A 16,013-nucleotide genomic window follows, 5' to 3' on the forward strand; every position below is an offset into this window, starting at 1 on the left:
AGCTGTTTTAAGAATCGCCAACACCCTCTGACCAGAAAATAGTGGTCTAAGATATTCAACTTTCAATAGGAGATGGAGTATCTGCTCCACACAGAGTCAAATGACCCAGTCCTTAGACATGCAAACGTCCTAATATCCTCTGTTATTTACTGTTAACAGCTCAGTATTATATACAGTAGATCATAAAGACTCCACATGCTTCAGCCCATGACCCTTAAATGAGGCTTGTTATTAATTGGGGTGATTTTCTTTCCCCCATTTGTTGTAAAGCTGAATTGAACCCTGACGTGTATTGTTTTAGAGAAGAGCTCACCTTTCAGTCACCAACAGTCTGAAACTGTCTGTCGGGCGAGGTCAGGGTCACCATGTTGGAGGACACACGCACAAGTATAAACACATTTAAGAACTACGCACACTCACACTTACACAAACACACAAATGCATTTGGACAGATGCCATATGTTAAAGTTTGTAGATGTGAGTGTGTGTTTATGCAGCTGAGGTTGATCCGCAAGTGGGACGACTGTGTGTTTATTTGATTTTATCTGGTTATTTTAACTCTTATTCTTGCTCTCAAAGTGTTGTCTTTTTGTTGCCTCGATGGTTATTCATACTGATGCCAGGGAGATATGCACCGAATGTTTAATTCTCTTTGCCCTCTGGGACCAGCCCTCGACAGTGAATATGATCTAGAAAAGCAATCTTGGTGTTTATCAGTTAATGAAGAGGCATACCTCGAAGAAAGGGACCCTCTGGTACTGAAACACAAACAAATAATCTCTGAGCAAACTTTCCAGGTGTTTCTACCTTGATTTTTAGCAGATAGCTGCTATGTTGTTAACTTTTTACTACAGTCTTTAACAATCCACACATGCTGTGGTTAAACTGGGCCAGTGATTACTTCATTTTCTGAACTTTAAAACCAGTTTAAGACCTTCGCAGGCTCCACACCGTACTCAGTCGACACATCATGTTGTCACACTGGCTTTCTGTATGAATTCCTTTGCGGCATTGCATTGATATGGAATCATAAGATGTTTTAATATTTATGCAAGCGTATGTTGACCCATGAATATGTTTGGCGATGGCTCTCCTTGGTAGGATTTAGGGGAGGTAACACGCTAAGCACTTAAGCCTGTTATAACACATGTGTGAACAGGATGGGGAACATTGATTTTATATGTCCATAGCTCTCTCGTACGAGCACATGGAGCTAATTATTGTACAACTGAGTTCAGCTTTTTAATAATCCTCCACTTGTCAAAAAGAGAGGTGAGGAGTGAACATTTTGCAACGCTGATTTTATTTATATAGCACTTTTAATATTACACTGGAAATTGTGCAGGCCAAGGGGGAGTACAATGCAAAATTAAAAATAACAGAAGAGCAACCGATACAAACCCTAAAAGTTCAGAGGGAAACATAAATATAGAATAATATTATGCCTCTGAAGGGGATTTTGTATTGAATAAAGAACTATAGTGTTTCTCTGGTACTTTGTTCCACAGTTGAGAGGCCCTCACTGTAAAGGACTGGCCTCCTCTTGCGTTTAGCTTTTAAGAGCTACTACAAAGGACTATCTGGAGGATTTTGAGCTGCACTTAGGCTCATTTAAGGTTAGGGGGTCATGAGTTTACTCAGGAGAGCCCATTACATTGATCCATGAAATCTTATATTCTACTCTAAAGTGCATAGAGATTAAACATACTAAAACACGAGTATTATGCACTCCCCTTTTAAATGTTATGAGAAGTCTTGTAGCTGCTTTCTGAACCTTCAGCAGGTTGAACTTGTTTATTGTTATTTCATTATTTAAAAAGTTTTTATTGCATTTCATCCTGGTAGAGATGCAATTAATATGTTAATGACAGTGTGCAAAAAGGCTTAAACACCTAAATTATAGTTACATATACTTGGAAAATAACTGTGTGAGGATTTATTTAGCATTTGAGATGTGAAAATGTTCTTCCTTTTTTTATCTGTCATTAGATTAACTGGCCTGCTCCGAGGGACCGAGTCGAAATGTGCAAACTGGCAGGAAAAAATGCAAATGTGAGCACTTGACTACTTCAAATCATATCATCTCTTCATCATTTTATAATAGCTAATCCTTGCCCTTTTTTCTGTCCCTGCTTGTCGTAGTTGGAGTGTGCTAACTTTGTTAGGGTCCTCCACAGCTACAATCGAACACATGTTTATGGCTGTGGGACAGGCTCCTTCCACCCCACCTGTGCTTTTATTGAAATCACTGGCCGCAGAGAGGTAAAGTAGACATGAGAGAGAGAACCTCAGCAGTAGTTCATTTTGACACAAGGTCAGGATTGGGATTTAATTTAGTGAAGCTTTCTCTTAGGATGGCGTGTTCCAACTGCTGTCGAGTACAGTGGAGTCTGGCAGATTGAAGTGTCCTTTTGATCCCCTGCAGCCGTTCACCTCGGTCCTCACAGGTACCATCACACAACACTCTGACAGGCCTTTTTTGCCTTATCTGTCCCGCACCAGATTTCTTTGGCTTCACGCACCATTAAACCAGGAATAAATGATGTTTCTCCATAAGTCTCTACTCAGCTGTTTGAGTACATTTGCATTTGTCATGTGACTGTTTTCCTGGCACTTTTCTGTAAATTATTTTGCTCAAGAAAGCAAAGCAAGCAGACATTTCCCAGGCAGCAACACAATCACTTGGCAGACACTTGTAAACAGCAGGTACTTTTGAGCCTTATCTCTCCTTCACATGTTTTTTTTTTTTAATGTTTTTGTAGATTAGTTCATCGAGGTAAGTCAATGAAAAATGGAAGGAGCTAAATAGAAATGGAAACTGAAATTTGAATAATTTTCTTCTGGTGGACATGTTTAATTAGATTGTGAGAGGCTACTGCTATTTGACTTTCCTTGTACAATAATCTTCTATATGTGTGGTTTTCTTTTCTGCATATCTAATGGAATGATTGATTGACCTTTGCTTGTAATCCAGATCAGTACCTGTATGCCGGCACATCATCAGACTTCCTGGGCAAAGACACAACGTTCACACGCTCCCTCGGCCCTCCACCTGACCAGCACTACATACGCACTGACATGTCTGAAGAATACTGGATCAATGGTACACACATGCTTGCACATATCCCCATTAGCACGCTGAGTGCACTAAAAACTTGTTATTGCTTTTTCTTCAAACTTCCAGCCTCTCCACTGATACAAAGAGCCTCTCTTTGCCCTCAGGGTGGTTATTGACATTCCATTGCGGAGGAAACAGCCCACTTATTCATTTAGCTGGAACTTTTATATGAATGCCATAGCTGAACAGGGACCGCACCTACAGGGGAATTTACAGTGTGCCACAAAATTCACAAGCTTAGTCACACAAGCGCAAAGCCACAAATACATTTACACACACACACGGGGATGCCCAGTCATCACTGATGAAGGAAACTTCTCTCTGTGTTTACAGTCTCCAGTCTCAAGTGTTTTACAGCCACTGATGGGTCGTCGTGTATCAACAGTTGTCACTGGGATCTAAATCCTTACACATGGTCTCCACATTTCACAACCAGGCATTCAGAGATATTTGGAGTAATTACGTCACCCTCTTTCTATAGGTGTTTGAGGACTTCTTGTGTTGGCGCAGGGTAGGCAGAGAGAGAGAGAGAGAACACGTCACCTCTTGCAGTGTTTCTGCCTCTGTTACTTCTTTCCAATGCTGCAGCACTAACAATGACCTTCTGTCGCGTGTGTTAGCAGCGTACATTAAGCAGTTCCAGTCGGAGAATCACCCTCTGGGGTTTGGCTCTGATTCTAGGGGTTGAAATAAAGTGAAGTAATTTCTCTGCAATACTTAAGTCTTTGGACTTGTTCCCGCCTGAGTCATGACAACATGCTGTTGATTGTCTCCTTTCATCACTGCTGCTTTCAACATTATATCTAGTATGCATTGTTTATCCTGTCACACTGTGCAACATCTTAACATGGTTATCACTGATTAATCTAAGCATGTTTGTTTTCTAATGTGGTAACTTGTCATTTACTGTAGCACATTTATTTATAATACATCTAACAACTATAGCTACTAATTATTAGCAGATTAAGATTTGAAACACAAACGTTTAGGATCATTTATAAAATATTATATATTTGTTTGAAAAACACTTCGATGCTCTTTCTTTTTTTGAAAAAATGTGTAAAGCTGTAGTAATCAGTATTTTCAAATGACCATCTCTCATGGTAACCAACTTTGCAGTGTCCCTCGCGATCTTTCACAGAAAGACAGAGCAAGAAGGACAGTTTATGTTGGTCTATCCATTGGGTGCCCAAAAACACAAATACAAAAATAATGCTAATGTTGTTCTGTCTATTTGATGTAAATCGGCCAAAATTGTTTGCCGACATGTTCAACTTTTATATTTTTTTTTATGTTCTTTATTTGTTTTCAGTTTGCTTTTACTTACTGCTCTTACCTAAATATCCTGGCATATCACTGCCTTAGCCCATGTATCAAACTGTATGTCAAATTGAATGTACATGCAGCATATGCATAAGCTTACTTCACATCATTACATCATAAATCCAGCTTTCTGTAGGAATAGTGAACGTTTGCAAATAAGTGCTACAGTAGGTGTAGTGTTAATCCCACCTCAAGGCTGCAGCTCATGGCAAATCCATTACCTGACTTATTTTAACAATCCCCCCCCCTTTTTATTTTCTCCCTTCTTCAGAGGCCAAGTTTATATCAGCTCATCCCATTGCAGACACCTACAATCCAGATGATGATAAAATATACTTCTTCTTCCGCGAGGTTTCGTGGGAAGGCAATGACAAGAGTATCCTGTCTCGAGTGGCTCGTGTGTGCAAGGTGAGATATTACACAAGAGGGAGGAGGACAGTGCATAGGTATACAGAGGCATGGTGGTGAGGATATGACATATGGGGGGACAGGTTGTGGGGAAAGGGGAGGGTTAAAGCCCAAACAAGCATACTTCTACATTACACAGACTATGGGACCCAGTTGGTAATATGAATTAATGAAATGGTGCATGTAAGATAGGTAGGACTATAGAGGAAAATAGCAGGAGGGAGTCATGACTCCTATAGGGATCTGATGGTCTTAGGGTCTTTGTGGCAGCCACTACAGAAGTGTTTTCCGGAGGAGGCCTTCCTGATACATTCTCCTTTTGTAGTCATTCAAAAGAGTCTGTCAGGGAGTAAATCATGTTTTAGCCTCTTTGTACCCTGCTGACGGGGCATTCTCAGTTCTGCTGCTTACATTGTCACTGAGATCGATTATTTGCACCATCTCATTGTCATATTTCTTTAACCAAAAGGATTTGCTTGCCTTGTCCATTCAAAGGTTGATAAAGAAAGGCTATTTTGTGTGCTTCCATTACATTACATGAGACTATGTTAATTTGGCAGATGTTTTTTGTCCAATGCAACTTACAGTCAGAGCATTCAGCCTCTACTGGAACAAGAGCTACATGTCATCATTTCAAAATGGCTAGAAATGCAATGCATGCAAAACTTCAAAGTCAAACAGAACCATTTTTTAAATCAAAAATTCTGTTCAGTTGTTAGATGCTGCAAGACATCTGAGAGGCGTATCATGTTTCACTGCCCATTAAGTTATATTTCTCAGCAGGACAAAACAACTGTTAGCTCGGATGGCACTGCACAGCTAACAGATTCATAAAGGGGACCTTTTGTATACCGTACAGTGTAGCATTAGTCGTTCCAAAAGGGACTAGCCCACACAGCAATTTCCAATTAGCATTCGGAGGCCTATTGCTACATTCTTAGAAAAAAGCTTTCATCGTGTTTATGACTTGGGAGTAAGCTGTAAGGCAGACTGGAAGGACATTCCTCTGGATTACAGTCTTTTTCCTTCTCTTTCAGCTATCTCTCTCTTTCTCTCTCTCGCTCTCGCTCTCTTTATGTTGTTTTTTCCCTTTATTTTCAATAATCAAAGAAGTAAGGGCACTTCACTTCAAGCGCTTTGAAGATTATCACCATTGTAAAACCTCCAAATTAAGGGCTTCCATTTTTTTGGAGTGTGTTTTTGTGTGTCGAACCATAACAGCCTTTCCTGTACAACTAAAGCTTCTTAAGGTCCTTCCACACCAAGCCGATTTTTGGCGTCGATACATGTCGGGCCGTCGATGAGTGTCGTGTCGCCCTACTCAGATTGGTGTGTCTTGGTGTGTACTGCACCGTCGTGTCTTCTCGGCCGTGCCGACACCTTCCGCCGCCGATTCGACATGGCCGTCGGCCAAATAAATCACTCTGATTGGCTGTTCAGCTTAGCCAATCAGTGCATGAGAAGCGAAACGGAAGTGAGGGACCCAAACAAACTATTAAGAAGGCAAATCTGTAGAGTGAAAAAAGGTCTACACCAAACTGACACCAAAGAACACCAAAGAACACGTCCCGATGGAACGTCGCCTCACCTCACGTCGCCTCACCTCAAGTCGCCTCACCTCACGTCGCCTTACCTCACGTCGCCTCATGTCGCCTGCGTCTTGGCCATGTTTTGCACTGGAACACACCGCAAAGACTTCAGCCGACGGCCAAGTTGCACGTACGAACTGCGCTGCGTGAGTGGCAATAACTCTCCTTACCAGCAGGCGTCGGTAGTGTGTATTCTTCATTCAAAAGAGGCAACAACCGGAAGGAAGACTGCGTGATATAAATAAAGAACAAATAGCGTGTGTGTTCCATTTTCACTCTACAGCGAGAAGGTCATGGGGCTTTCCCGAACCTGTGTCGAGAGCTGGAGTTAAATGAAATCTCAGATTTGCCTTCTTAAAACCTGTTAAACCCCAAGCCTGTTTTTCAGGTTTCGGGCTCGAAAATGACATTCCCAGAACAATGACCATATCTTCCCTTCTAAATGGGTGAAATTAATAATCTTTTTTCTCAAAGTAATGATAAACCTGTGAGTTGGATGTAGAAAAGTCAGATTCAATATAAATGTTTTTTATTTTAAAGAAAATTCAGATTGAACATGGTAAAAAACTGTAAATTATAGTCTCCTTCCAAAAAATATTTTGTACTTATAGTGAAAACTAACCTTGGATGATGGGTTAGTAGACTAAAAGCTTTAGGAATCCAAAGTACAACATATAATAAGTACCCTGTATCAAGATTGATGTAAAACAAGTGATATTTGACATTTTTAGCAAAAAAAAACCTCTTCTGGGGCCATTTGGGTGGATTTTTCATATCTCTGGCTCCCCCTGATGGATTTTGACATGTGACATCTCTTTCTAACCGTCAGAGCCAATGGAATCGAGCCATCAGGGGGAGCCAGAGATATGAAAAATCCACCCAAATGGCCCCAGAANACTACACACACACACACACACACACACACACACACACACACACACACACACACACACACACACACACACACACACACACACACACACACACACACACACACACACACACACACACACACACACACACACACACACACACACACACACATCATGGATAAGTAGGGCAACACAGGGTCAGTTTAAAGCAGATTACAGGGTTTGGGTTTTGATATGTGACAGACCTTGATATAAAATGTGTTTTTTTTTATAAACACAGAGTTACCTCTCTTTGTTTATATGGTGAGTGATGTAAAGCAGAATACACCTAAAAAACGATGTGGGTGCATTGGGGTCATAACCTAGAACATTTGAGCACAAGTTACCATGGCCTGTCATTATTTTTACAAAGTTCACGAGTCAACAACAGGCACACCATTGTTGTTCCTGTCCTGAGTGTGCAAAGAGTAACAGATTTTTAATTCCTATATGTTTACTGTGAATACTGTATCCATCTACTAGCTCTTAACAAAAAAAAGAATTATAAAGATACATTTTCATGTTGGTTAATGCTGTACGATTGTGAATTTTCAAGACTGTATCTTACCTCTTGGATGTATGGACGTATTGAGAGCATGTGTTTCCGTCCCAGGCGCAGTAGGGGTCTCGAGCCAGGCAGCACTCAGCACAGGCTTGGCCATACAGGTGACATCTACTGAGTGAGACCTGGGCTAGCCCTTCACTTGAACCCACATAGAGCTGTTGCTATAATGAAACACACACCACACTTTGCTTTAGGGAAGGTACAAGTTGAAATGAATTATTTAGAAAGGAAATTAATTTGGTTAGATATTGAAAAACATGCAGAAAATGATGACCGTTTTCTTTTCCAGTACACATTCATAACAGGTTTTTCTTCTCATGTATATTTAGCTAAAATTCTTAACAACAAAAAACAACAGAGATTCAAGGATGTTCTTACAAATGTCAGTAAGGACCTGCTCTGACTCGCCTTAAGTTATGGAGATTCCTAGGCTGAACTTCCAAACAACATTTTGAAAACACCAGAGAGCATGCACTTACAGACACACACACAGGGTGAACACTGCTGGAGATTTATGGAAGCAATGATTGGAGTTGAAGTGTCTACTGACACCCCTGACCCTAAGATAATGAGGCAAGGGGGGAGAGAGAGCTATAGAAAAATGGCTAAAGAGAGAGGGTGAAATTGAATAGTTTATGAATTGGGGAGATAACAGATTTTTTTCATGCCACATCAGACCTATACACACAACTTGAAAATAGTAAATAGTGTTGGAAGAGTGTGTGAAATTGTTTTATGAGAATGATGCCGAACCTGTTTAGAAGACATCTCCATACTGAGGATGGAAGTGGGAACCTGCAAAAAATAAACAAATAAACGTCACCAGCTTTATCACCTCAATATATACACACTGTGGGAGTACTTTGCGTAACAGATGAGTCTGTGGATAAATAGCTCAGAAAAAATCCATCTGTGGTGCACAGTTTCTAGCTGTGCATGCTTAATGTTTCACTATCCCATGGAGGAAAGCTAGAGAACAGTTGGCATCGTTTATCAAAGACTTGAAGTGAATGAAAGTCTGTGTATCTGTTTCTGTATTTGTGTGTGTGCACAAACCTGGAAAACTTGGAGTTCTTCGAGCACCACTTCCTCTGTTGACCAATTCTCCTGAGTGATGCTCACCACTTTCAGGATTGAGCCGGCATCTACGACAGAGAGTTAGGCGGGAAGCAAAAGGGGTGATTGAGATGAATCAAGCAAACCACACAAAATCAATGTTCCATTCAAATGTGAATTACTTGAACCAGCCAGGTATGAATATTGTATTTGTATCAATAAAACAAGCACAATAAAACAAGCACTAAGAGATACTCTTCTTACTCTTGATCTCTAAGGGACTGACACAATTTCCACATTCCTCTGACGTTATTTTGAGAAATACTTTGTTAAAAATGTACCATAGTAAGAATACTGCAACCTTAAGTTCATAAATCTTTCTAACAACTAGACCATAATCGCATCAGGAAAAAAGTGTCAATGGCTGATGACAATTTATAGTGGTTTATTGCCCTCTGTTGGTCAAAAATAGAACTCCAAGTGAAGACAGAGGAGAGGTGGGTTTCTCACCTGTTCCTAGAAACATGACCTCATATTGTCCATCCTCTGCCAAAACTCTGTCCACCACGATCTGAGTCAGGGTGTAGTCCACTCGGACGCGTGTGAACACGGGTCGGCCAGTCAGAGGAGTCACAGACTGATGCATGAGAGGGTGGAATCGAATGAAACTGACCACCTCATCTGGGAAGTCTTTGGTGGTCTTGATCCTTGGGTCATATGTCTTGCTGGGACACTGAAGGACAAACAAAATGTTGATCTTATTCAAAATGTTCAAAATGACATGATGATTTAAAGCACTGAGTGTCTCTTGTGTATGTTTCCCATATTTCCTTCATCCAGTGGTTTGCGTCTAAAAATGTAATGGTGCATGCCTCCCTCTGGTGGTCAAATGCAGAACAGCAGTAGGCAAAGCACATCTGGAACATCTGTCACCCAAGGTCCCCCATGCTGTATATCTTAAAGCTTAAACAGCTGCACACCTGAAGCATACACTGAATTCCCCATACATCCCTTTCCCTTCCTTGATTACATTTTGTAAACAAAATAAAACAAGAGTCTGATTAATATGTTGAGCAACCTCTTCAAAGCCAAGGTTATGTCATACATCATGCGCAGATGTGAGCATGCATAACCTACAGCATCATGAACATCTCACTCTTTGAATCCAGTACTTTTAAATTAAGCCATGTGTATTATTCTTTAATTAGCAAAAACATACAGTAGAGGATTATATTCCAACTTGTGAATAGAAAATCAGCTTTAAATGTCATTCCCTTTAGTGGGTAACCTACCGTTCCAGGACGGGGATAGGGTATCCTTCCCTCGTATTCTACCCATCGGTGGTCGGGCCCCTCCTTGTGGGCGTAGGGTCCATTAAACACAGCTCTTATGTCCGCCATGCTGTACACACACACTGCTGAGCCACGGAAAATTGAGCTGAGAGAAGAGGAAACGGGTTAAAGAGAAAGTGCCTTTGATGTTGATGATAGTATGATTAATACTTAACTTACCTGGAGGTGGTGAACACTGCATACACTTTGGGGTTTTTGTCATCTCTGGTAGGAAGCATAAATATGTCCTCTATTGGAAAAAGGGGGAGCAAAATAAAGGATATTTGTTTGTTTACCTTTATCTGCACAACAAAAAAAAGTCTACCACTTTCCTACTGCCGAGTTGGAAATGCTGTCCCTTTCTTAACTGCTCTCAGAAGGCCAATTGGAAAGATAAAACGTATTGTAGTGGCCTAGATTTTCACATTTAATCCTACAATCACTTACGAAGTTCATCAAAGTGTGTGTCCACTCCGTCCGGTCCAGGGATGGAACATATAAGTCTGGCTTTGAGGAAGGTGGTCCATTTATTGGTCAGACTCCTCAGCCCACCCACATCATTCTGAAACACAACCACAGTCACTTTAAGAAAACTATAGTCAGCACATTGTAGCTTTCTCAAATAACCAGACGGACAACCACAAATAATAAATATACAATTTGTACTTTACCACAAACCAACTGCAATCAATCTATTGGTTTTGCAAACAGGCACGCAGCCTGACTGATTTCCTGCGCTAATAAGGAAAATAAACAGGTAAACCGCATGCCGCTGGTTTGAATCTGTTTATTTAACAAGCACAAAGGAGACCTACTTGTTAGTATAAAGACAGTCGAGGGTAATTGAAAAGGGAAAGGAAGAGAAAGAAAGGAAAACAGATAGCCGACAATAAAACATGAAGCGAGATAGGAACAGCATGTTGGAAAAGTATTGAAATAAAGCGAGGCTGCAGACTGATAATGCAGGTTATATCTTAGCATATGAATTGCTGTTTAAGTAGAGACCTTTTAATGAGCTAATTAAAGTGCACGTCTTTTTAAGGGGTAGAACACTTAAGATATCCTGCCCATTAAATGTGGATAGTTCACCAACTTAAGATCATTACACACCGAGCCAATTTTCGGCGTCGATAGATGTCGGGCCATCGATGAGCGTTGTGTCGCCCTATTCAGATTGGTGTGTACTGCACCATCGTGTCTTTTCGGCCGTGCCGATACCTTCCGCCACCGATTCGATTTGTTGAATCGGGAGGTGGTCGAGCAAAGAAATCACTGATTGGCTGTTCAGCTTAGCGAATTAGTGCATGAGAAGCGAAACAGAAGTGAGGGACCCAAACAAACTATTAACCTGTTAAGCCCCAAGGGGACCCTGTTTTTTTTTTTCAGGACACTGTGTCTCAGGGGATCTTAATATTTAAGAACCTATTAATGTGTTATACCAGATTAACGGAAATAATCTCAGCTAACTGACGATATAAACCATTTTTACCAAAACAAAACACAAGTCTCATAAGAAGCATCTAAATGACCCCTTAGCGAAAAATGCTAAAGGACATTGGCACAGAACTCAAGATAAAAGTACCCTTATTACTTATCGTATCTGCACATACAGGATCTCCGATTAAAGCTGAGGTTCCACAGATTATTTAGGTATATAGTATCATCACTGAGTGATCTGAACTTGTGAAAGGGGAAGCAAAGACAAACATCACAACACGTACCTTTACGTAGCTTCTAGGGCAGGGGTAGCCAACACGGTGCCCGCGGGCACTCAGTCGCCCGTGGGCACTCATTCGCCCGCAGGGGCAACGTGAGTCGCCCGCCGGGCATGTTCTAAAAATAGCTCGCCAAGCAAATCCAAAACAAAAAAGGAAATGTAATTAAAATCTACTCTATGCATAAACGAAACCTAAATCATAGCGAACTCTATCTACTTACTACAACTCTATATCTATCTAACACCCCCTCCTCCCCCACCCCCACAATGAATATCGACCAATCACGTTTTGCTTGATTTGCGGGACCAGCGTTGCAGTCGGGAAGAAAAGCAATGTGGCACCTCCCCGCTGATTTTCCTTCTGGCAGAATCTACACAACACATCAGCCCCATTGAACAGCCTATCATGCCAGCCTATACAACACATGAGGANTGTGTAGTGTAGTGNNCTATCAACAAATTTGACCCATTCCCATTCATCCAATCGTGGATAAATAAAGGACATCAGACTTCCGCAGCATGGGTTCCAGGACCGCGACCACAGCCTGCTGAAAACAGACCACTTTGGGCTATTTTATCTGCGTAAGGTATGTGCGTGTGTGTGTGTGTGTCTGTGTGTGTGTGTGTGTGTGTGTGTGTATTCTTGGACTGTCAGGCAAAGTCCATAGTTCTTGCTAAATATGTTTTCTATTTTGGCTCTTGTCACATATTCAGCATTTTTCCATTCCAAAGGTTATTAGTCCATTTGAGGCATTGGTTTTAGATGCTGTTCCTCAACTGATTAATGCTACTGTCATTCCATACCTCTACAGTTCACTTCTTGGGTGAAAAAGCACATATGGGTGTTTTACTGCATGTGTGTGTTTTTGTTTGTGTGCTTGCTCTACAGAATATATACCCTACAGTTAGAGGTCACAATGCCATATTATTGGCCAGTGGGGATGCTGTTTGGGTTTGTGGAACAGTGGAGTTCCTGCATTTGGTTTCCAGTGCTATTTGAAAGATGATCTCCACAGTGTCAGCGAGTGTAGGCTACAGATGTCCTATCACAGTGCACTGACAGAAGGTGGAGGAGGCAAAATCAATACAAACTGAAGGAGCGAAGTGAGCGTCATCAAGCCAGAGGCCAAAGAAACATTGTTTGAATGTCATTTTTGTAGGGAATAAATAACTCTGTAGTAGACAGAATGACTTCAGAAGTTGTGGTGTATTTGCCTAAGGTTTTACAGGTGTTAACTGGAGTAAGACACTGAAGGTTAACAGTAATCCGAGGTCACCCTAAATCACATGTAAAGTGGTTCTGAAAAAAACCTTTGCTAAAGGTAATATTCAGGCAACTTCTTTACATGTTCATTCATTTTGAGATGTGTAAGAGGTGTTTTTTTTATCTATTTATTTTCTCCAATCCACCTACACCAAGGTTATGTTTCTGGCTCCGTTTTTTTGTTCATCTGTCAGCAGGGTCACTGAATAAACTACCATCCCACAATTCAATGAATTTGGAATGGGTATCATAGGCCAAGGAAAGGCCCATTACACATAAAAAAAATCCAAATCACAGGGGGTGGGATACAAAAAGTATTTATAACTTTTGTTAGCAATTTGAGATCAGTAAAAGTATTTCCCTACTGATAAAATGCAAGTGAACTTTCACTGAAGTTTTTAAAACAAATAATCACAAACAGCTCTCAATGTGTTGTTTGAACAGTCCAAGCTATACACAATAAATCATCCTCTATACCAAGTGCCATTCTATTGTTATGTTTTATATTTTTTAAGGTTCTGTCTCAGTTGAAAAATAACTGAACAATTATTGAATTGATGATTTGTGTGAGAAAATATGGTTGTCGGCACTGTCTCTTACATTTTATCAAAATGTGTATTTATAATCTCTTGTAATCTATTTACACGTTGTGTGTTTGTTTTCCAGGCGAGCCAGAAGACAGGATATCAAGCATGGAGACCCAGCCAGCCAGTGCTGGGACACCAAAGACAGTACGTAGACTTTGTTCTTTTAATAAATGAAGCCTTTATCTGTCTTCTTAAGAAAATCTCTCTGCGAGCTGTAAACACACATCCAGGAAACAGATAAATGAATTACTTAACAAGTCTCGAGAGGATACCTGCGAGACATCTTTCTATTTAGAACCAGAGAAAAGAGTTTGGATCAATAACAGTCATGTTTTCTGCAGGTCTTGTTGGGGGACGGGTGGAGGAGAGAGTCCTTTATGGGGTGCAGAGCAACTCCACCTTCCTCGAGTGTATCCCCAAATCTCAACAGGCTCAGATCCGATGGTACATACAGAGACGTGGATCTGAACGCAGAGAAGAGGTCAGAGAGTGCACTAATCGACACACACACACACACACACACACACACACACACACACACACACACACACACACACACACACACACACACACACACACACACACACACACCACCATCACAAAAACTATCTCCCTCATTCTTTCCTTTCTTCCCTTCTCTATATTTATAGATTCACTTTGAAGTTTGAAGAGGGACTTTGTTTTCTTACTGTACAGGGGTTACATCTTCTTCATGCCAAGTCTTAAATCTGAGAACATGGGCAAAAAACAGACATTTGTCGCTGCAACAGTAATTACTTTTAAACATCTGAAAACAGATTTGACTTTGACAACTTTACTTACTATGAGCCTTAAAGGTCCCATGCAGTGGCGGATTTAGGATTGTAGGAGATCCGGGGCTTAGCCCAGGAGTTGTTGGGGAGTGCAGGGGTAAAGTGCTATTTTTTTACAAGTGGGGGGTGGACCGAACATCCTTTAGGGGGGTCGTCGCCTCCTCTAGGGCGGTCCGGTGGCATGCTCCCCCGGGAAGATTTTTTTTTTTAAATATTGAAGTTAAAAGCATCAATCTGGTGCACTTTGAGAGCAACATTAACCCTACCTTAATAATACCTTAAAGCTGACAAAGGCACTGGAGAACACTTATTCATTAAGACCCTTTAATGAAGCAAACTAATGCCTTAACTCACTCAAATACAGTCGTTTACTTATTTCGGTGAAACGAATGTGCGTAGAGTTTTAAAGGATAGTCTCACCTTGATTCTGGCGCATTGCTTATNACATCCTTTAATGAAGCAAACTAATGCCTTAACTCACTCAAATACAGTCGTTTACTTATTTCGGTGAAACGAATGTGCGTAGAGTTTTAAAGGATGCGGATAGTCTCACCTTGATTCTGGCGCATTGCTTATTGTTTATAGATCTATTCTCATGCAGTCACAGCCAATCGGAGTCTGATTCAGAGGGTTGCCTGTCAGTTCCTTTCCCTGTCAGTTCCGTTGCTATGGTTCCGTTGTTAAGTGTACTGAAACGAGAGACGGTATAATTCCAAAACAATATAAAAATTGGAATACGTTATTTTAGTGTCTTAAAGGTAGACTGAGGTATGAAGGGTTAACATTACATCTTAGGGTAATTTTTAGTCATGTTCTGTATACATACTAACATATAAGGGTATAATTCGTGTGGTTACTCCATGTTTACTAGCTATAACATTAACGTTACATCACTCTTTTTCACTTCTTACTCAGTCAGCCAGACTGCAGATATCACCATGAGATTCACAAACCTGAAACATCATCCATTTCTTCACTGCTGGTGATGACATTGTTGTCAGCTGCTGATACTGCTGCTGCTGCAGCAGTTGTGGCGCCTTTTTCAATGAAAATAACTTTCTAATATTCATAACTTTATAGGCTATTAGCTTAAAACTCGTCAGGCACTAGCAGAGCCATATGGCGCAAGAAGTGATCCTTCCTAGTGCCCACACCAGCGCTGGCCCACACCAGCGCCCCACACTAGGAAGGTTATGGCTAGAAAGGATCCGTCTAATGTAAATATGACGTCACGTTCTCGTTCTAACTCTCGTTGTAATCGGAGCGGCTCGGCTGTAATCGGAAAGGGTCGGGGTGGGCGGGACGCGGGAAGATCGCGGGAAGACCGAGAAG

The 16,013-nt window shown here is 41.0% G+C and overlaps 1 protein-coding gene across 1 annotated transcript in view; it reads left to right on the forward strand.

The window, feature by feature from the left end:
• LOC104955114 (semaphorin-3D-like) overlaps positions 1 to 16,013 on the forward strand; it is a 36,651-nt gene that overhangs the window by 12,153 nt on the left and 8,485 nt on the right. The window contains exons 4-10 of the mRNA XM_010782342.1: positions 1,990 to 2,052; positions 2,143 to 2,262; positions 2,354 to 2,447; positions 2,975 to 3,103; positions 4,713 to 4,887; positions 13,949 to 14,013; positions 14,211 to 14,350. Coding sequence (XP_010780644.1) covers positions 1,990 to 2,052; positions 2,143 to 2,262; positions 2,354 to 2,447; positions 2,975 to 3,103; positions 4,713 to 4,887; positions 13,949 to 14,013; positions 14,211 to 14,350 — 786 coding nt within the window. The remainder of the gene's footprint in view (positions 1 to 1,989; positions 2,053 to 2,142; positions 2,263 to 2,353; positions 2,448 to 2,974; positions 3,104 to 4,712; positions 4,888 to 13,948; positions 14,014 to 14,210; positions 14,351 to 16,013) is intronic.

Source organism: Notothenia coriiceps, unplaced genomic scaffold, assembly GCF_000735185.1.
Source record: "Notothenia coriiceps isolate Sejong01 unplaced genomic scaffold, NC01 NC01_scaffold00024637, whole genome shotgun sequence".
NCBI lineage: Eukaryota > Metazoa > Chordata > Actinopteri > Perciformes > Nototheniidae > Notothenia > Notothenia coriiceps.